The following is a 22,248-nucleotide window of genomic DNA, read 5'->3' as shown; positions in this document are numbered from 1 at the left end:
ACTGGGAGCACTACAGGAATAAGACATTTTGTGACTAATCGCTGAATTAAATCAGTTAATTGATGCTATTCTTAAGAGAATGATTTTCTATATTAGTTTTCACAAAGATATACTGCAGCAGCAGCAAGTAATGTGTGACTGCTATGGCTGTGTTAATTTCCATTGGCCTTGGGAGCTATTAAATACACACTTACAACCTCTGGGCATTACTGGAATATTAATTCCTGTACAGAGAGGGTTTCATTACATCAGCATCAGTGTTACAGGCAGAGACATGGCACTCGAAACTGCTGCTCTCTGAGAGCTACGTGCAAGGAGCTGCTCTGCTACAGCCTCTGCTGAAACAGAGCAGACTGAGCTAACAGTGAGGAGTACATTACACATGCACCAGCACTTCAGTTCTAATGAGATACAGCTTTAACAGCAAGATACATACGTTTAAGTATTTTAATTCTGGACTGTTTTCCTTTAAGTAGAATTTATCACTAATTCCGCTGGTCCCATTTATTAGAACATCACTAATAAAGCTTCTTGCATCTGTGTGCTTCTGCTGGTGGCAGGGGTGACAGAGGAAAGCCAGAAATGGGTTTGGGTTTTTAAGATGCTCTCTTCTGCATCACACTGACCTATTTATTCTCCTCACACGGGCAGGGAGGGGGAATGTTTCATTTAGCAAATGCACGTAGCAATGACTGAAGCTGCTTGGAGCCTCTGCACTGGGGGAGGCAGCAAACACAGCACTGGAAGCAGAGGGGAATTTTCAGGAGAGTTTAGGAGTTAACACTCCTGCCAACTGGTTCCTGACCAGTCAAGAACGCTGTTTGCTCATTGACAGAGGAAACAATGATGTCCACAGTGAAAGCCAAGAAGGAAAGGGTGGAGTATAAATAACAAAGCAGAACACAATGTTTTTCCATTTCTGCTTCCCACAAGCTCTCAGTCTCTCACAATTTCAATATAATTTTCCAATCTGCTTTTCCAAACTCTCCTGTTTCCCTGTTCCCCAGCCTGTCACACACATGCCCTTCTAAAAACCTACAGCACCGATCTGGCCCCAGCCAGAAACGAGCCCACTGACACTGGACGTCACTTCTCCAGAGGATTTCCTTCCCTTCTGATTTCCACGACAGCAGTAAGCAACAGAAATGGAAAACAAACAATAGGCAAACCTTTTTACGTAACACTTCCTCCCCAGGGAAAAACAAAAAGCCTATTAGCCATAAATCAGGGAAATTAAATGCCACTGGTATTTTCCAACCTCAAATACCAGCATCATCCAAATTCCACTTCAGTTGGAAAAAAGCCCTGTGAACCCCTCTCTTGTTTTCCTAAGTGTGTGTTCTGCTCTGCAAGGTGACTGGGTGCAGGGGCTGAGGCTTCATTGATTTTCTGTGATATCCATATGAAAAGTGCTCAGTTTAGAAGAACATGAGACCACTCCTGCCTCAGCAGGAACCCCGGGAAACCGACGGTGTCTCCTCTGCTTTGGGAATCATTATCATCAACAAAGATTCTCTACAACAAATTATTCTCTGGATGACACAAACAACCACGTTCCTTAGCCTCCTACTCTTGTACTGATTTCACAGATGTCTGTGTTGGGCCATATTAAACTGTCCTATAGAAGATGCCCAAAATGCGACAGGACTTGCTCTTTTCAGCTCAGCCAGCTTTTAGAATTAACAAAGTAACACAGCAGTAAATGCCACTTTGGGGCTGGAGCAGTTTTTGCAAATTCCTGAAGTCAGCAGACCTGGCCTGGGAAGGAGAGCTGCTGACTAAGAAAGCATCATTTTTGTACAGTTCCTTTGCTGGTCACAACTGGGTTTCCAGGACTGTCACAAACGCGGGCAGCGCCTGCGGACGCTTTCCAGGAGCAACAGGAAACATGGCAGCTTGACAAGCCTGGAAAGGTCAGTACAGAGGATGCAGAGATCAGCCCACAGCTCTCCCCTCCCTCTCCCTGGCTTTGGACATTAACACTGACCACAGTTTGAGTCTGACCTTCTGGCCTGTGCATTCACTCTAGAGGGCAGTTCCTTAAATAATTAACAAGTGAGTCCTCCCTGATCACCTGCCAACACAGTAAGACAAACTGCTTGGGGCTTCTAGAGATGTCTTGGAATAATATGCCTCAAGTATCTCTCTATGTATTTGGCCACTTCTGATACTTGTGGTTTATTTGCTTCTCATTCAGTCCTTGCACACGTGTTTGTGCATACATGTGGAGATGCATCATTTCCTCAGACAGCAGCAGCCTCCCCCACGCTGCTGCTTTCAGCCAGCACCCAGCAAGATTTCTGCACCCAAAAAACTTGGTCCCTGGGCTGAAGACTGAGTGGCCACAGTGGTCCAGAGATGGAAACAGTGTCACACAATGTCAAAATGGTGTCAGTTTTAAGAAAGGGATGGAATGGGATACAAGCACAAAGCTCGGAACACACGGAGTACACAAACATCCCCGGGACTGGCATAGAAAAAGCATATTTAATAGAACAGGCCTGTTAAAGCCAAGGGAATCAAGACAGATCAATCCTGCAGAAACAAGCAAACAGAGACACAAAAAGTAGAGGTGAAAGGAAAAAAAAAAACCTGAGAGGAGGGAAGAAGTAGTAATTCATTAAAGCAGCAACTGGAGAAAGAAGAATGAGGAACTAGGATTGTGAGTAAAGATTCTCCCAGCACACACTTCTTAAAAAAAATTCAACATACAGAGAATACCAAGTAGGTTGATTATGTCTCCTTTCCCACACCTGTAGATTTGCTCTGTATCCTCCTCCTGTTCTGGCCATTAAAATTTATTGTTGTTTCGCATACCTCCATCCACTTCTCCCTCCTCTCCTCATCAGCCTCCTCCTTCTTCCCCACAGGGGAGATCTCTCACTCCTGGAATGACATTATCTTCTTGCTATACTATTCTTCTTTTGCATTTCCTTCCCATCAACAAGGAGGGTCCTACCCCATGACAGACTTGTGAGAGATGTGTAACACCTATCAAAGAAGATCTTAAAAGGCCAACAAAAAGGCCAATAAGGGTAAACAGCATAGTGAAGACAGCTATGAGAAATGAATACCACTCTTTTAAAAGGAACAGCTATAGAAGGAAAAAGGAAAAGAGCATAAATGTCAGCCAGTTAAACATAAACCATAATTAGGCAGACCAAAGGAGATTTAAAGAAAAACTTGCTAAAGCTATCAAAGCTAATAATGGAATACATCAGATAGAGGAAACCTGCCAAAGATCCCCTAAGGCAAATAGATGATGGAGGTCTAAAAGTAGTGCTTAAAGAAGAAAAGACCACAGCAGAAAAGCTAAATGGATTCTCTGCACCAGCGCTGCTACAGGGAAACTGAAGGAGCTGCCACACAGGAGCCTTTCCTCACAGGGCAAGACCCAAGCACTGTCTCTGACTGAAGTGGCAGTAAAAGAGGCTTTAAAACAAATCAACACCCAGAACAGTTATGAATCCATTGGGCCTGGCAGAATGCAACCAGAGGAAATCAAACAGGCAGCTATTAGCTGTGGTAGGTAGCCTATAATTTAAATGAGACTGGCACTAGGGGAATGGAAGCTGATGAACATGACTTCATTTGGCTCCAGGGAAGGGATCTTGAGGGGGAAACAGACCAGAAAGTGTGATTTTCACTTCAGGTAATTTGGGGAAAACCATAATAAATCGTAATTCTAGCACATTTCTTGATAACTACAGTCCAACAAATAATTAGCTTTGCACACTGCAAAAAGAAGTTATTTGGGAAGCTCTGTTGGTGTTTTATAGACTCAACAGGTAGGTACATGGTATTGAAACTATGGAAAGCCTTTATAAATATCCAAATATAGCCCAGTCAGTCAAAATCACATACGCCAATGTTGAGGGCCGAAATGCTCCAAAGGGGTTTTTTTACTGTAAAATCCCTCCCTAAAGACTTCCAATTTCTTCAAGGCATCATGGAGTAAGAGGGGAAGATCCTCTCATGAATCAATACTTAGCTGAAAGACAGCAAGCAAAGAGCATGACTGTGTGAACAGTTTTTACAGCTAGAGAAGAGTACAAGCAGGGTTCCCAGGAGACATGCAATGGCACCTGAGCTACTTCAGGTGCTCACAAAGGATCTTGAATGGAGAGCAAACAGGAGGGGACACGTTTGCTGATGACACCAATGTGAATCATACTGCAGGAATTAACTACACCTTGTTGCAGAAGGATCTCGCAGTGTTTCAATACTGGGGAAAAAGATGGCACAAGAAATGAAGCACTGGTACAGACACAAGCACACTCTAAATCTGCACACAGATTGATGGCTAAAAGCCTGGTGTTTCCAGTCACAGTAGGTGTCATGGAATTTGCATTGAGAGTGCTGTGAAATTATCAGTCACTGCTTAGGAGAGGTCATAAAAGGCAAGCAGAGTATTATGAACTAGTAGAAGAAGAGAACAAAAACCAGAAAGCAGTCCTAGGTTACTGTGCTGCAAAGGTGGTTCTGGCCCCTTTCTCAAGAGGATGGATTAGAGTATGAAAGTATCCAGAGAAGACTGACAAGAGGAATCAGAAATGCAGAACAGCTTCCATGTGAGGGGAGTACAAGACCAGCTGACTTCAGCATGGAAAGGAGGCAGCCTTAGGTGAGAGCATGGGGCTTTGAGGCATGGAAGAGCCTTTATCTAAGTGACAAGCTGATGGCTACTCACAACTCATTCAGCACACCAGAACTAGGGGGCACCAAACCAGATAATCAGGCAGAAGGCTCACAGCACACAGAGGGAAATCTTAGTGTGCACACTCTGTAATTTAACGGCAGAGCCCAGCGCACAGGATGCTGTAGAAGCCAAAACTATAAATAGATTTGAAAAAGCAGTCAGAGACATTATGGAAGAAAAGTCCATCAGTGGCTGTTAAGAGCAAAAATAGCAAGTAACTCCTGACTCAGGAAGTCTTTAAACTGCAGATTACTGCAAGCTGGGAAAGAACTGGAGAGAAGCATTATTGTTGCTGGCCCTGTTCTTACAGTGCTTTTTTCAGCAGCTGCTGCTGATTGCTCTCAGGGGCAGGCCACAATATGAGGTGACCCAGCAGGAATTTAAGAGCTCTGCCATCCCCTCCATAGCCTGGGGCAGACCTCTCTCCTGGTACTGTCCCCAAAAGTCCTGAGCTGAAGAGGAAACAGCTCAAGCTAAGGCACTGAGCCCTGAGTACTGCCCTGGGCTACCCCAAGTCCCTCCCTGGAGGTAAAGGTGTGCTAGCTCCAGCTCAGAGCTGTCCTGCAGCAGTGGCATGACCTTGGAACTGGAAGTAAACACTCACCCTGCTTTGAATGGAGGCTGGAAGGACAAAATTCCATTTGTACCCAATTAAGCAGACATAACCTCATCCCTCTCTTCTGCCACAGACCCCCATAGCACTCCATACTGTCCCTAGAATGCTCCTTAGTAGAAGGAAGTGTCCTCCTGTTACCTGCTACAGTTTAACATCATCATTCTCAAACCTGGGTGACCACAGCTGTTCCCAACACACCACCATATGATGCCTGCAAGCCTGCAAATGGAATTGTCAGATTCCCACCTCCCCTTCAGTAAGAGAGTGGTCCAACCTGGAAACCCTCCTGCTTTCCTCCAAGTGGCCAGGTTTGGACTGGAGGTGTGTCCCACAGGGATTCCTGTGTGAGTCCAGGCCAGTCCCCACTGCTTGAACAGCAACCACTGTTTGAGGGAGCCAGCAGGGAGCTGAGATTGGCTCAGTGGGCCAGAGTGTGCAGTTCACAGTGCCCAGGTTGTGGGTTAGATCCCATCCCTCTAAGGGCCATTCACTTAAGAGCTGGGCTCAGTGATCCTTGTGGGTCCCTTCCAACTCAGAATATTCCGTGAATCATGCAGAGGGGAGAAACCCCAACTCCAGATTGTTTAAAAAACAGCCCCACTACTTCAGTAGTGTTTGCTGAAGACCAAAGGGTACACATAAAAAAAAGTAATTCATACTTTCAGTGCTGCATAAATTAAACTTTGCTCTGGCCAATAAGTTAGGAAATAAAGCTCAACCTGTGTGCAGATCACCTGTGTTTCTGCAATTACTTCACAATTAGACAACTGCTGAAAGCAGCTGGAGGCAAATGCAATACATTTTCTAGCAAAACACAAAATGAAACAGTCTGTTTCAATGCAAGAAAATACATAAATGAGGCTGTTAACAGAGCTGTTTGGCAAAGAGTAATCAAATAAAATGAAATATGGTACATTAAGTTTGGCACTTTGTGGCATTTTATTTTTGTCATTAGAACATTGCTAAAGAAATTTCAGTATATTCAGCAGCGTTACTATGGCATTCTGGAGTGCTGCAAGAAACTTTTGCTATGTCTTTAGAAACGAAAGCGCAACGCTATCAATAAATCTACAGAATCAAAGTTATTTTAAACCAGCATGTCTTAAAAATGTGATTGTCAGAACCAAAGTTTGTCCATCGGCACATAAACTGCTGCCACCAGTTTTTGCACAGTTATCACACCACAGAAAGTGCTAGTTTATGATAATAAAAATGTTAATTAGATCAACGCATCAATAGCACAACTTTTTCTAGAGAAAACTATTCCATGCAACAAACCTACTTTAAACAATTTAAAAATGCAAGGATTCTCCTTGCATGTGGTCACTCCTACCTGAAAAGGGATTCTCGTGACAGCCAGATTTCATTCTGTTTCACGGTCTTCCAAGAGAAGAGCAGCAGCAGCAAAGCAAAGAGGGTTGGAACAGTAATTCTCCATTTATTTAGCCACGTAGACAGCTTTTTTAGACCATGGACAAAAAGGATGCAGTACCCCATACTGTGGGGGAAAAAAACAAAAAAAAAAGAAAGGCAAAATGTACCTAAAGTTATACTTCAGGTGTCTGGTTTATACGCAAGACCATCCACTATTGCATTTATAACACAATTACAGGGGATTTTTGGACTAATGATATTTTCTGGGCTAACAAACTTCAATTCAACAGCAGTTTTCCTCAAGTCACTACACAATTTCCAAATTAATCTAAATGATAGACCCGGATGCCAAAAGTACAGTCACATACATAATATAACCCAGCATAATGGTAGCTTACACCAGCCACAGAAGGCAGCTGCTTTTCTGAACAGCAAGCTAGGAAAGCACCATGTAATAACAGTAATACTGAGCACTACTGGAGCAGTGTGGAAATGACAGGCATTTTAACAGGGGGAAGTCTCCAAACAATCCCAGTGGTGGCTGCTATTAATTCCAGTTTACAAATTGTGAAGCTGGGGCAGGAGAGCGAGTGCTGTAGTCAATGCTGCTGCAGGAGCAGGTGACAGAGACCACCAAAAGGCAGAAGTGCCTCTTTGGGTCTTGCACTTTTACATCGAGGCCAGCCCAGAAGAGCTGAGATGTGCTGGCAGATCTTCCTTGCTGCCCTCCCATGAACTGACACAGAGTCATCTCCAGCCCCCAGCACTTCCATGGCTCTCCATGCATAACTACTGTGGCATTTTCACAAGCCAAATTTGGACTGAAGTCGTACTCCTGAATAAATTTACATCAATTCAGTAATTATTTACCTTGATTCAAGGGTTATGTTAATTCCTCCAATGATGTCCCTCTGAGTTGGAAATTCAGTGCTTTTGCTTGCTGTCCTTTGTAATCGCTAATTCCACTTGAAATTTTTTACAAGGAATTTAAATTTCTATTGCTCAGCAAATTTCATAAGCTTATTTAGAACTCTTCAGGTTACTCAGCAGCTGATTTAGTGTTAGACTTAAAGCCTATCTTAGTCCAGACAGCTCTCCCTGATGAAATAAGGGAGCAGAAGGCTCTCAAATTACACTTGCGGACAATCACTAAACAGGGACAAAAGCCCTTCCCAAACACTGGCACCCCTTGAACCCCAGCTGAATCCACATTTAAAAGCAGGCAGGCTGGAGGTAGAGAGATCATTGCAGCTGCCCACACTCTGGCCAGACCTTTACAGGCTTTCCTGGTCTGTACAGAGATGTTGGAGCAACTTCCCAGTGAGAAGGTTACGAGGTAAGAAAATCTAAGAACAAAATTCCCCTGTCAGAGGTGACCTTGCAGGCAAGCATGCAATGTGGTGAAAGTCAAGAGATCAGAAAAAGGAAAGTGTTCCATATTTCAGGAGCTCTGTGTGTGCTTCTTGGCATGGTTTCTCTGCCCTCCTGGAGAGCTGGAAACATTGCTATTGCTTAGGCTTCCCAAGGATGGAGAAGGACAAGAATTCTTCCTGTCATTGAGGAAAAACCTGCCTTTGTTGGATGTACTGATTTGCACCACTGCATTGCCTCTGGCACAGTGCAGGTGCCTTACAGAACACTGGGAGAAGCATAGACATGTGGGGCAAACCCAGAGACAACATCAGATCTGCTGATCATTCACAACTCCTTCACTGCTGTTTTTTGAGTTCTCCCATTCTTCAGAAGTGGTTACCTGATATTTATGTCAATTATGCTTGCATTTTGCTGTAACACATTTCTTGTTGCACTTGTGCTGTTTTTTCATTAACTCTTTTGCACGTTTATTGCACCCACATTAACTGCAACCAGCATTTAGAACGATAGAGAGGTTGATGCCAAACAATCCAGCCTTTATAGTTATTGAACCCTACTTTAAAACCTCTGAAAATCTAATCTCAGTAATAATCCCTCCCTTTCCAACAAGAAATGCCTTAAAGGTCTGCAGACGGTTTTCACTCTGCTATTTTGCCTTTCCTCAATTTTATCCTTCCCTTGGAATTAATTATCTGAAATAAATATTATTTAATTGCTTTAGCACAAGGCATTTTCAAAGTAATTTCCATATACCTTCACGTATTCAAGAACAGACTCTTCCTACAGAAACAAAAATGCAAAAGTCAATGTCTTGGTATTTATGTCAAATCCTGTCCCAGCTGTTGGGAATTTCTGCCTTAGCAGCAGTACTCAGTCTGAGGCACAGTCAGCATCACATTTCACCTCCTCCACATCCCAGGATCTGCTCTAAACAAAAGAGTATCCACACCAATGCATTAAAGCATCTGTCCAAAAAACATAATTATATTACTATTTTTTCCTAGTTCCAAATCTGTCATACCTTACTTCACTTGTTTCACACTAGACCCAACAGTCCCAGCACAGAAATTACCTTTATCACAGTGACCATGACATTTTGAAATAGTGAAGCACCAAACTTGTGAAGGTGGAGCTGCTGCAGCAGCAACCTGCCCTGACAGTCACTGGACCTGGAGAGCCCCCCAACCCCACCACAGGCTCATCCCCAGGTGCAAGTTCATCCATCTTCCCTTGATCCCGACCTCACCAGGCTTCAGAGGAGCCCTTTGAAGCTGCTCTGACTTTTATCCAGCCAGCAGCAGCCCAAGCAGTTGTACCCTGGTGGAAAGAGCCCGTGCAGGTGAGGCTGCACTTGAATGATGAAGGTAACTTGCCAGGTAATGCCTCCTATGTGGTTAATTCTGCTGTGACCCTGCCACTGCCTACAAACACAGAGAACATTTCAAACAGATTTGCTTTTCTTCTCAGAGTGATGGGGGACTTGACTCCATATCAAATCTTACCACTGGCCCGCCAGGAAATCAGGTTTTACTCACACACACACAGGAGAAAAAAATAAAAAAGAAAATGTCTCAAAAGAACCTTTCATCAAAGACTTGTTTGCTGCTTGAAAAACTTACCCTTAAGTACTACATTCCAGACATCTGTGTAGCTAACTGTACTGAGTAGCTAAATGTACTGAGGCTGCAGAGTTTTGGGTTTGGGGGTTGTTTGGTTTCTTAGTTACCTCTAGCATTTCCTAGGGAGGGAACCATTTCTCCTGAAGAGCTTTTCTCTCAGCCTTGCCACACAAGCACTTTTCTGAAATACTGTGTAGCAAAACCAAAACAATAGGAAACAAGCAAAATCCCCAAACCACTTTCCTAAATCCATTTTCCACTGGATTATTGTAAACCTGCTAGGCTTTTCTTTTTTTTTTTTTTTTTTTTTTTTTTTTTTGGCTTTGTAGAATAAGCAACAGCCTGCTACAGCAGCGAGAAGTCCATGCCACCTTGGTCCCTGGGGTCCTGAGAAACAGCTCACCAAGTTCACATGGGAGCAGATTTCATGTGGGCTCAAATGAGCATGCATTACAGGAGAACCTGTAACTCCAGGAATGCCATGAGGCAGCAGAAAATGGACAAACAAGCCAATGGTTTCATGATTGCTCACGGTTTCAGGCTCCTGCAGTATTAAAGTGGCACTTTAGGCATGTCCTAAATCACAGCAAGGGCTGAGGGCCAGGCAGCCCAGCAGGGAAACCCTCTGTGCTACTGCCATCAGTGATGCTGGCAGACTGCACACAGGGAGCTGGGTAATGACACATTTTTGTCTATCATTTCTGTGGTTTGTTAATATTGTTCCACCTGTAAGGAAGCAAAGTGATAGCACAAGCAGATGGGAATGCAGTGGCACATAGAGCTTATTTCCCATGGTGCTCTGTATGTACTGCCCTATTAAAGCTAGAGCCAAAACAGCATATATTTAATATTTGCAAACACATACTGGGTAATTAGATTGCAAATTCAACCTTTCCTTTGGCCATTACAGCTCCTTTCCCAAGGCAAGGCTGTTCCTGATGCTTGCACACAGCTCTGCTCTCTGTGGATCAGATTTCTCCCTTTTTAGTAAAAGTCAGGAATGGTTTCACTGCATTTGGCTCTTGTGGTGATGGCATTTCATCAAAGCCACATGTGCCACAGCCCTGGATTATCAGGATGCTCACCCATAGCAACCTGCCTGCAGCAGAAACCATTCTACCTCCTCCAGAAATTGCTTGGAGACCTGCTGCTGTGGAAAACCCCTGAAGAGCAAGGCATGTTCTAGTCATGCTTTCTGCTGCATTTTCCAACTTGTGGCTCTGCACAGTGCACGGCCAGAGCAGGCTGAGAACTGAAGTTCTGAGAGAACCAGCCTGGGCACCAGCAGCTGCAGTTCCAGCCTCTTCCAACTCAGCCAGGTAGAGCTGTAAAAAGGAGTTTAAAGAGGGTGGGAGAAACTATGCAGGAAAGATGCTTTCCTCACACTTTTTAATGGTAATTTTGTGGATGTCAAATCTTGTGAGCTAGCTACTTGGGTTTTTTTAAAAACTGATTTAATCTCAACTGCACAAATGTAAACTTGGAGTAAATCCACTGATTTCATCAAAGCAGTTACTCCAGATTTCATAGCACAGCATAGATAAGAATCCAGATGCATCCATGCATATATATCAGTTGGGAAAGAGTTGCCTATAAGCAGCCTGTGGAGGCATGGAAGAAACACTGCCACGTTCAGGGGCTGCTAATGCAACAAAAGGGATTATATCAAAAGTATACTGAGACCAGAAAATGCACTTGGCTTCAACATTTCACCCAGGAGGCTCTTTCTGGGCTGCAAAACTCCTTCTTGATTTCCAGCACTTATTTAAGATGACTCCCTTACCCTCCATAAAAATCAACCCTCGCTTCCAAGCTGCTCTGAGGCAAGTTTAACCCTTGTGCTCTTGACTAAATGCACTCTGCTCTGCTGCTGCCCTTCAGAGAGCAGCAAGCACAGCCCTCCAGAAAGGCTCTGTCTGCTGCCAGCTCCAAATGCTGAACACAAACATTCGGATTCTCTCATTTTTATAGCTCCCCACAAGTTTCTAAGCCTCAGTACCTCACATGTATTACCTGGCACAACACAATTTGTCCTAGTCCCAGCTACTCCAGCTCTGCAGCCTGAGCAGAGCAAAGGCACTGAGAGGAAGAGGCAAAGCCAGCTGAAATGCAGCTCGAAGGCAGGGCTGTTGCTGCAGGGGAAAAGAGAGTTCATCCCTGGAAACTCATGGGCTCTGCTCACACTTCTCTAATGGAGAGTAATTGATTGCAAAAAGCACGCTTGGCATGCCCTGGGGGCTGCTCCTGCCTCACTGCAGCAGTCACATGTGGAAAGGAGTGCTGGCAAAAATGAGCAGAGCCACGATGGTTCTTTCTGCCCCAAAAAGCACTCTCAGGCACACAGCTCCAGTGATGAGCTGTGCTGGCAGAGCAGCAAAGAAGCTGCTGTACGAAAAATGTCAAGTTTTTCAAGGTTGAGGCTGTTTGGGCCAGAATGAATTCTGGCCTTTTTAAAAGAATGTTTCCATCTGGAAATAGAGTGCACTTGTATGTGCATGCTAGGTTGCACTTGGGTCATAAAATCATAGGAACATTAAGGCTGGAAAAGATCTTCAAGATCATCAAGCCCAATCTTAGACAACAAAATACCAAACAAACAAACAAACAAAAAATTTCGGATCACCCAAAAGATCCAGAAACTCAGAAGCTGTGGCACTTCCTGCAAACTGGATCACCTGGATTGAAAGCATTGTGCTGGGTCAGTCTCAGACATGGGGATGCAGGTGGGTGCACATGTAGGGTTTGGAGTCCTCAAAATCCCCCAGCCATGAGAGCCCATGTGCTGATCTGGAATAACCACACTGCACTGGCCCAGGTTTCCAGACATTCAGAGAATTTACCTTGCACTGCCAAGTTTGCTGCTGGATTGAGATTTTGCCTCACAGCTGGTACAAGGATAGCCTAAACCCAGCAGGTTACAGGCTAGAAAATGTAACAGAAGTGCAAGCACAGCCTAGGTCAGATCTAGAGGAAACTGCCAGCACTGAGTGCTCCAGCAGGGTTTAGATCAGCACTATTTATCCCAAAAAGATGCTGGGGGATGTGGTAGATAAACCTTGATGTCCCAACTCTCAGATGGTTGTGCCCTTCCAAAGGGGCACTTCTGGGCTGCTCTCCCCAGCCATCCTTTTTGTTGTCCATCTCCTTTTGGCTGTAAACTTCATCTTGGGGTGGAGAAGTCTTTTTGTTTCTAATATTTTTGTCTAAAGTTTCACTACATCCAGCACACCTTGGGTTAACTACAACAAGGTATTTTTCACAGGATGATGTGGGTATCAAAGTACCAAACTTGCTCAACCAGATGGTACTAGAAGGGAAAAAAAATCAGTTTAACAGTCATGTTTTGGACTAAATGTCCAAAGATAAGGAGATGTGGGGTGTCTCTCTGTGCCACAGAGTAAGCCAGCAGCATTCACTGGCGCTGAGTTTTGGGAACAATGGGAAAAGCATTGTTCAAACTGCCTCTCTCTCAGTAAGGCTGACATGGAATTGATAGGCAATTTCTTGGTCACTAGAGGTTTTGAAAGACTTAAGGAAGACCATCAAGATATAGCAGTTAATATACCAAAAAATCCCACTGGAAAAAAAAAAACTCTACAGTTCAGAAGTATCAGTGTGACAACCAAGAGCCAGCAACATACTTAACTTATACTGAGCCTGCTGAATAAAATACCAAATTTTCACAGGAATTAAGCAGGCTTTTCCTGGAATAAAGTCTGCAGGTCATAATACAAAGATGTAGCAAACTATAAACACTGGAAGAATATATCTAACTTGGAAAGGTACCTTATGAGTTAGTGCTAAGACTTTGTCACTGGCTCTAAATTAAAAGCTATGTAGGGCTGTATTAAAGCTACTTAGACATAATCAGCTAAGTAATCAAAATGATTTACCTATACTAGCAACGTGATCCTCTAGGCAGAACATGATGTAATTAAAGAAAATGCAGGAACTTTTCCTTATTAGAGAGAAAATATGGACTAGAAATTAATGATTTCACTAACCCTTGAATAGCTATTCAACATTTGGATGCATTTCCCCTTCCTTCCAAAAAGTCACGTGATAAACAAACCCCCTTCATTAGAGTGTTTGAGTCCAAGATTTCACATCCAACAGATTTCTACCTGAAATATTTACCAGTAATACAGAAACCTTCCAGGTTTCTCATTCTATATGAAATATGGAAAGAAAACATTTTATAAATGAAAAATCTGATATAATTCCATGAGGATTCCACAGAAATTTCCCTACATCTTATATACTTCAGTGGAGAGGGGTCTGTATGCTACAGTTTTAATTTAAATACTGTCATGACTTCTGGAATTCCATAATAGGAAATAATTTCTCATACAGCTCTATCACAAGTCTCCAAAAACTCCAAAAATATAAGAATATTATCTATTAAATTTCACAAGGCATCATCTTAAGGCCAATGTATTACCTTGTAAACAAGAATTACACTTTTAATCAGCATGCCCAAGTAGATTACTTCCACAAGATGACATTAACCTATTATTTTTCAAACCAGTATCTTTACCTATCTCTATTGTTTTCAAGAGCAGAATAAATGCATTTGAAGGTTTTCCTTTAGGTTAATCTATCACAACAAAACCAGAAATCTTTCCACTATAGCCATTAGCGCCCATAACTCCACAAAAATATAGCTTTTTCCTGTACAGCCCAAAACACAACACATTTCTCAAAAGCATGTTTTAAATTTAGTTAAAATAACACAATACAGCAGCCTAGACCAAACATGCCATGAGTTCATCTTTTTCAGCTTTGCAGAACCATTTCAGTTTTTATTCCTACATCTTTACTGCCTTTTGCCAAAATATATGGCACTGGCATCTCAGCATTTCTTGCCTGCATTAACAGAGGCTGGCTGCTTTGCTTTCTCCTTGAAGGGTTTTGATAGGGACAGGGCAAGCCTCCAAAGGCAGGAGCAGAAGTTTGGACATGCATCTGCAAGGTAGCTGCTCACAGCATTCAGCCTTTACAAAGGAGTTATTCCTCATTAATTAATGAGAACTCTCTCTGCCCCTTTTGAAGGGCAGAGTGGAGTTATTATCCCTGTTTCACAGATGGGGAAGCAGCACTGGGGTCACCTGGCCCAGCTGAAGTCCCAAGCACCTCGCCTGCAGCCATGAGCCATTTTTGAGAGTGCTGCTCAAACTGACACCCTGCAGGGGGACAGAGGCATCCCTCTCAGCTGGGGCTGCACTCTGGCCTATTGCCATCACACAATGGTCTCCCATTTCATCCCCAGTGCCCTCAGGTCTGCAACTGAACTACAGGGAATATAATCCAGTTCACTTCTTTTGAACTTTGGCTGCCCCGTGTCCCCCGCAAGAGAGGCAGCAACAGAGCAGGCAGTGAAATCATGTCTGTTTCAAGAAATGGAACAGGTGTAATCTGGATTCCATATACAAATCCCAAATGACTTGTGGACTTCACGTGAAAACTGGCAAAATGCTTAATTGTGTCACTGAATTGAGATCAGGGAGAAGATAAACTGGCTCCACAGAGCCAATGAGACTTTCACTGCTGACTTCACTGGGTCAGTGTTTGACTCCAAATAAAAAGAGAAGCTTCTGCTGTAAATCAGATGATCCTTCACAGGATCTGATCTAATACTGAAGGAATTTGGAAAGGCAAACAGAAATTCAGCTCCTGGTGAACTTGTAGCTTCAAATGACAATAAAGAAAGGAGTGGCACAGGAAACTGAAACCCCACTGCACCACTGGTCTTTAGGAAAATGAAGATAATGTGGAGTACATGACATGCTCCCAGGAGAGAAGCACTGGTGAGTCCCATCCTCAAGTGGCTGCCTTGTAAGCACTGGGCACTTCTGCTCAGAAATTATCAGGTTCATAAAAGTTACAGATGATTCCGCCACGTACCAGGTTCCTTTTTTTCCCCCCCTCCAATTACATAAGTTACTAATGTTTGGGATTACACCCCCTGGAAAAAATGCATTACCTCTAAGGATTAAAAGATGCTCTATGCAGAGGCAAAAATTCATATGGTCTCTGCTTTGCTACAGCATGAGGAAAACTTTACCATGATGTGTTCATTTCTTGAAAAATACAAGTGTGCTTTTTCCTGGGTGATGGCTTTCTTGCAGATTTTTAAGATAGATGGTGAAGCAAATGCCATCTTGTATACAGCAGTGATCTCATCTCCCAGTATTGTCAATTAGGGTTGCAACATCAACTCCTGATATAGTGAGGAGCTGGCAAAAAAACCTGACAGCAGCCTGTAATTGCCTGTGCTGGGAAAGAGTAACTGTGCACCCTGCAACCCACTCACTGCAGTATCCACCACGAACAAGTGGCCATAAAAGTGGGGCAGGTACCACTGGATTGCCTATTGCTTTCAGCAAATTGGAAATAACCCATGGAGTGATGTTTTGGTTGATTTGTTGGTTCATAGGAGGCTCTGAAAACAGCTAAAGTTGTCCAGCTATGACACAACAGCTCAGCCAGGAGCCACAGCTATCAGGGTAGCGCTGAAAGATGAGGCAAACACAGAAATTGCTCTGGTAGGAGAGGTCTGATCCCATGAGGTGAGGGCAAGCCCAGCTCTGTGGGAATGTCAGTAGAGCAGGCAGCTCCTGGCCAGCCCAAGAGTTTGTATTTCTGCTCCTGTTCCTGCACACTAAAGGGATACACAGAGAAACAGCTGGTGCTCCTGCCTGACTACAAATTGCTCAGGACTCAGAACAACTGCCTGCCCTCAGTCATCCTGCAGTTCCAAACAATTATACTGTCTGTGGGGTTCAGAGAAGATTTGCATTGACATTTTGAGGAGGGGAAAAAGCTGTAATTTAAGTCTTTCACTGACTCAGCTTTTTAAGTGATGCCACTTTGTAAAACTGGCATAGAGTTGTATCCTGTTCATCACTCCCTAGGTATTTCACACCTTTTGCCCTGCTGAAAACAAGTTTTCCCATCTTACACACAAGAAAAAACAAAAAACCAAACAAAATTAAAAGTTAAAAGACAATAAATTGTTTTCCAATAGAGTTTTTCAACTTAAAGTAATACTATTACTAAAAATTCCTAATTTAAACAAGTAAGTGCTTGTAACCTTCAAATGAAAAATAAAAACAAAAAATATTTTCTCCAAATACTTCTGTTTAGCTGAACACAATTAAAGAAAACATTCAACCATTCTGACATAGTTTGTATGCCTCTCCCCTGAGGCAGGGCTGCAGACAGAAGAGGAATTGTTCCAAATACCCATCAATCCCCAGAAGGCAAGGCCCAGCCATATAATTAGACACTGAGCAAAAGGCTTATTTCTTTCTTCTTTCTATTTATAATATCTTTTACATAAATCCTTGGGTCCTTACTTAACTTTTATTGAAAAGAAAATGCTTGACATTTTCCCCAGGTACCTGCTGAGCACCACTGAATTAGGACTTCAGGCTGTGACACACATGCTCCACTGTGCCATCTGTAAAAATGCAAGTGCCACATCCATAAATATCAATAAAAGGCTATTGCTTGAAACAGAGAGAGGAAAGCACCTTCCAGCATAAGCCCAAAAACATAGATCACCCAATCCTCTGAATCTCTTTGAGGACTTTTGTCTAAATAAAACTGCATGGCAACCTCTGCCTTGCTCAGTTTTAGAGACTGAAGGGCAAAGGATAGGAAAACCCCTTTTCAAGATGTGACTTGAGAAAACTGCTACAGGCTGTTCTAAATAAAGAACACGAGCACTTCCTTAGCCATCCTTACTAAACTGCCATCCTCCCGAGGGAAAAAGAGAAACAAAACAGAATCACATTGTTTCTGTGTTGCCATAGTCATGAATGTTAGCAGATCTCCCCCTCACCACCCCTGCAATTTTGGACCTGGAGGATGCAGGAGATGCTCAGCTTTCAGATCATTTGGCATGGGAGTCCCCACCTTTGCCATGCACTTCCAGGGTCTGCCTTCCCTTTTCATGCCAGCTACCTGCCAGCCTGGGGCAAGAGCACAAACCAAACGTTGCAAAGCAGGACAGGAGTGATCTGAGCCAAATGTGAGATCCAGGGACTCTGACACAGACTTACTCCAGATTTAATCCTTCTACCTCAGTCTTTCTAATTGAAAAGGGAAAAAAAAAGTAGCAACTATCAATCACCTACTTTGTAGGTCATATATTTGCAAAGCCCTCAGGGAGATGAAAAGCATTACACAAACTATATGCACACATGTTAACGCTGATTAATTTTCTCTGTGCAAACATACCCTTTTTTCTTCTTCATTGCCCCTCCTCTCATTATATCAGCAGCCTCATCTGGAGGAGGACGAGGAACTGCTGACAGCTGAAGTATTTTCTGCAGTTGTTCTTTTGAGATTCAGATACACAACCACTCAACAGCCCTGTGTTCAGCTGACTGTTTCCTTAATAGCTTTGCTCTTTCATGTGTTTCCTCATTTTCTGTTACATGAATTTAAAGCAATCTGATTTCCAAGTTAATTTGAAATGATGCAGGATCCATTAGTTGAGGGTATCATTTGCAAAATAACTCTGAGAGACAACTTTCACTCACTATACTTTCAGGTGTACCCTCAGCTAACAAAGGCAGGGCTAGTGATGTGAACCAAGTCAGCAGAATTTAACCTAAAAAGCATTTCTGTGTACAGAGGCACAGGGATACAGCCTAACTGCATAAGAGCCTTATATCACATGCAATAGCTCCTCCACAGCCTGAGGTTTACACCAATGAGCAGCCTTTTTATGACACTGCTTACACCAGTGACAATCAGAATGTACAGAGCTTTTCAAAAGACTATCTGTAAGCATTTTCCTTAGGATGTTTGGATGCACAGTTCCTGAGGAATAGAATTTAAATGTTTTGTGGAATAAAATTTCTGTTTCAGTTATCACAAAGTTACCCAGGGTGAAACTGAGGACTTGTGTTTTGTCATCAGCTCTGCAATGGCAGTTCCCATGTGATATAACAGAGGCTGGCCCCCTGCACCAAGGGTAGAATTGGGATTTCTAACTTGCAGCATCCAAGACACATCATTCACTTATGGAACAAACTATACTGGCAGGAGTTTCCCAGAGCTGCTGGAGAATCTCCCTCTTTGGACTCCAAGCTGTTTGTACCTGGTCCCAGACAACTGGTGATGCTTGCCCAGGGGATTAGGACCAGATGACCTCCCAGGTCCTTTCCAGCCTCAACCAGCCTGTGTTTCTGTCAAATGGGCAATGGTCTGGTGCATCTTGGATGAATGGCCTCTGAGTGCCACTGCAGCCTCTGGTGCGGACACTGAGGAGGTGTCACAAGTGACACCTCAAAGCTGTCCCTGCATAAAAGCAATGGGAAGAACCCAGACAGCTGAAGTGACAATTGTTAGAGGCTGGAAGCTGAGGGGAAATTCAGAGCACTGGCTGAGGGATGGAGAAATGGCTGCATTTTCCTCCTCCTGTTCACCAAGAGCAAATCTCCACTCTCAGATGTGTATGCAATCAGTAGCTTACAGGCAGGAGCCCACATGCACATCCCACAATTGAATCCAGGAGCCTTCTGAGACAGCAGAAGTCTCCCTTGTATTTACTGACCACCTAATGGAGTGGGAAAGCTGAACAAGAACCCAATAAAAACATGACAGGCTAACTTTCCTGCTGCTGTCTTGAAGATAAAGTCATTAAGGAATTTAATTTGATAATGCTACCAAGAAAAAGAGTCTAGGAGGACAACCCTCAAGAAACAACACCTCATCTCTGTGTTGAGCTGTGTCAAGCACACAAAAAAAAACCCCTGTGTTTAAATAGAAAAGCAAGGATTTGGAGTAGCTTTCCTCCTGCCAAGCAATCTGCTCTCAGCTGACTATAAAATCTCTCACGCTGTAACACCAAAACTCCCAGGCAGAGAACACACTGACTGGCAATATAATGTTTGAAGTACTTAAAAGGGAAGAAGCAATCATGCCTGCTTTCAGAAAATGAGATGGTGGTCTCATTAGCAAAAAAAAAAAATTCAATTGCAATAGTTACCTCGGCATGTAAAGGACTCGCTCTGCCACCACAAATCCCACCCTGAAGAAGAGGTTGCTGGCTGGGATGAATGGGAAAACCAGGAACAACAAGCCAACCAAAACTTCTTTGTGTTCCAGTTTCTGCAATAATACAAAATTAAACAATATCAACTAAAAAAATCCAACTTGGTTCACCTCTAACTTTTTTGAGGGTCATAAAAAAAGCAACTTAGATTAACATTCGGCATGTTTTTGCATTTAAAAGAAACTTTTACAAGACACTAATCTTTGATATTTATGCACTCCTGGTGCATCTTATATGCCCAGAAAGTGCACAAACACTACCCACTGTGTCTATTATTACCCTTGGTATCTTTCCCAAGGTCAGCTCTACCATATGCATGGCACAGCTATCACCTAAGATATAACCCATACTGGTAATATGTAAGTATAGAGCAGTGTGAATGTATACATTAGCATGTCTATGACAGTGTGACTGTATGTAAATACACAAATGCATACCACATACACACAGGCTGCTGTGCTCAATCCTAAATGCTTATAGCAGAGAAAAAGCTGTTCAATCAGTCACATTTGGTGTAAAGAAAACTAGCCCCAAGTGACACATTAATGCAGTCATTTTATCTCTTTCAAGGAAAATATCTACACTTGAAATTATACTTTTACACACAAGGTCTCCACAGTCATACAGAGTCAGAAATCTGAGACATGCTGCATGCTAAAATTAATGTTTTTCACTTGAGCTCAGTTAATGCCCTCCACTTGTACTCACTTTAATGCCAGCTGACTCTTTGAGGAGGAATGGAATTACCAGTTCAAACCGAGCGTGACCCGCGCGGGCAGCCCGGGGATGCCCTGGCCACTCGTCCTGCCATGCACAGACCCAGTTCTCCTGAGCAAGCTGAGTTTCAGGTTCAGCTCCACCCCAAGAGGGTAAATCAGCTCTTGCCTCTCAAAGGATGACACCAGGATAGAAGTGTAGCTTCAGGCCTGTTCAATCACCCAGGCAGACATCTGTGCTCTCCTGGCTCAGAATCTGCTTCTCACTGTCTGCAGACACCCCGAGAAGCTTTGTCATGCTCAGAAACAGATGCAACCAGAATCACTTAATGGTTGCAGCACTTTCTAATTGTTGTGGGCAATTTCTCGGTTTTGGAGAGCAAATTGACTTCTCTTTGCCAGAGGGAGCTACATTTAGAAACGTTGAACAAGATTTTTGAGTAGAGAAACGGAGTCCAAGCAATGATGAGGGGCCAAGCAGTACAAACTGTCTTGCTTTTGCACAGTCTGCAGCAGCAGTTGCCACTGGTCCAGTGGCTGAAATTCAGGAGTCCTACTGCTAAAATATATTCATCCTGTTCTGTGGGAAAGACAACAAGTCTTTCTGTGGGTACCAAAAGCAAGGGTACAAGTCAGGAGGCTCTGGTGTAGCTTTAGAGGAGCTGAACCACAGGATCACAAGAAAGTGCACGGATTTCTCCTGGCTCAAAGAGGAATCATGAGGCAGAGAGAGGAGTAGAATTCATGTCTCCAGACTTCTTTACCAATATGTGTTTTAAATAGCACCACAGTTATCTACAGTACTCCTATTACCCACATTTTCAGTATCTTGGATTCACAGTTACTAGTGCCTACATGCAGTCACAACAGCAGCTAAAGTACATTATTCTCAGAGCTGAAGGAGACATCAATCCATAAAGATGATGAGCAGAAGTGCCTGGTAATTACAGCAGAAAATTGAATTTGAAAAAAAAAAAGGAAATTAAAAATTTCTTCTCAACTCTGAATCAAAATTACCAGTTCTAGCTCAACTTCAACTTCCCTCCCCACCCAGAAATGGAAATATACTCCATTTTTCTCCTGACACAAGGCTCTCCCTTCCCACTTTGTCTGACCTGATCATGGTGCCCATCTTCTGCTACCACTCTACCCCAGGGGTTTGACACTAAGGACCAGGTTGGGCCTAAGGGAGTGCACTGCTAGCAAATGCAACGTTCTTAGCCCCCAAGATACACATCTGCTTTCAAACCAACCAGCTAATAACATTCCTCTAGTTGTTGATCATTAATCAATAATTGGGAAAACAATCTCTAGTTAAACATCTCCATGGTGTTATTCAAGGCTGCAGCACTGCAGATAAGCAAAGGAAACTGAATGCTGGAGAAAGACAAATAAAACTTGTACATAAAATGACAAAGAGGAAAATGTGGGAATTAGCTCAGCTGAAGGATCAAATGGTTCTGCATGCCCTTCTTCTCCTCAGAACAAGTCACAACTCCATGCTAATGCCATGAGGGCTGCCAGCTCAGTCCCTTGGGCAGGGCTCAGAGACTGAAAGCCAGCACACACAAACCAGCCTCATGGAGCAGCAGGTCCCTCCATGGTGCTCCTTATTTCTGAAACAAAAACCACCTGGCAATGCCCTTTTTAAAGCATTCCATTAAGGCAGAGGCCTTTGGGAAGAGCTGGTCCTCAAAGGCCGGGCTTCAGCTGGTTTTGTGCCACGTGTGGTTGTGCCTGTGAGCCACTCGTGGGGCTGCAGGAGCAGAGGGCAGCAGCAT

At 43.4% G+C, this 22,248-nt stretch overlaps 1 protein-coding gene across 1 annotated transcript in view; it reads right to left on the bottom strand.

The window, feature by feature from the left end:
• Positions 1-22,248, bottom strand: part of TMTC1 (transmembrane O-mannosyltransferase targeting cadherins 1) — a 139,975-nt gene that overhangs the window by 42,614 nt on the left and 75,113 nt on the right. The window contains exons 9-10 of the mRNA XM_030238180.2: positions 19,686-19,807; positions 6,649-6,813 (exon numbers count right to left, since the gene is read on the bottom strand). Of these exons, the coding sequence (XP_030094040.1) occupies positions 6,649-6,813; positions 19,686-19,807 (287 nt within the window). The remainder of the gene's footprint in view (positions 1-6,648; positions 6,814-19,685; positions 19,808-22,248) is intronic.

The sequence above is a fragment of the Serinus canaria genome, chromosome 1A (genome assembly GCF_022539315.1).
Source record: "Serinus canaria isolate serCan28SL12 chromosome 1A, serCan2020, whole genome shotgun sequence".
Taxonomy (NCBI): Eukaryota; Metazoa; Chordata; class Aves; order Passeriformes; family Fringillidae; genus Serinus; species Serinus canaria.
Note: the sequence above shows the minus strand (reverse complement) of the source record. Positions and strands in the feature narration are given on the sequence as shown.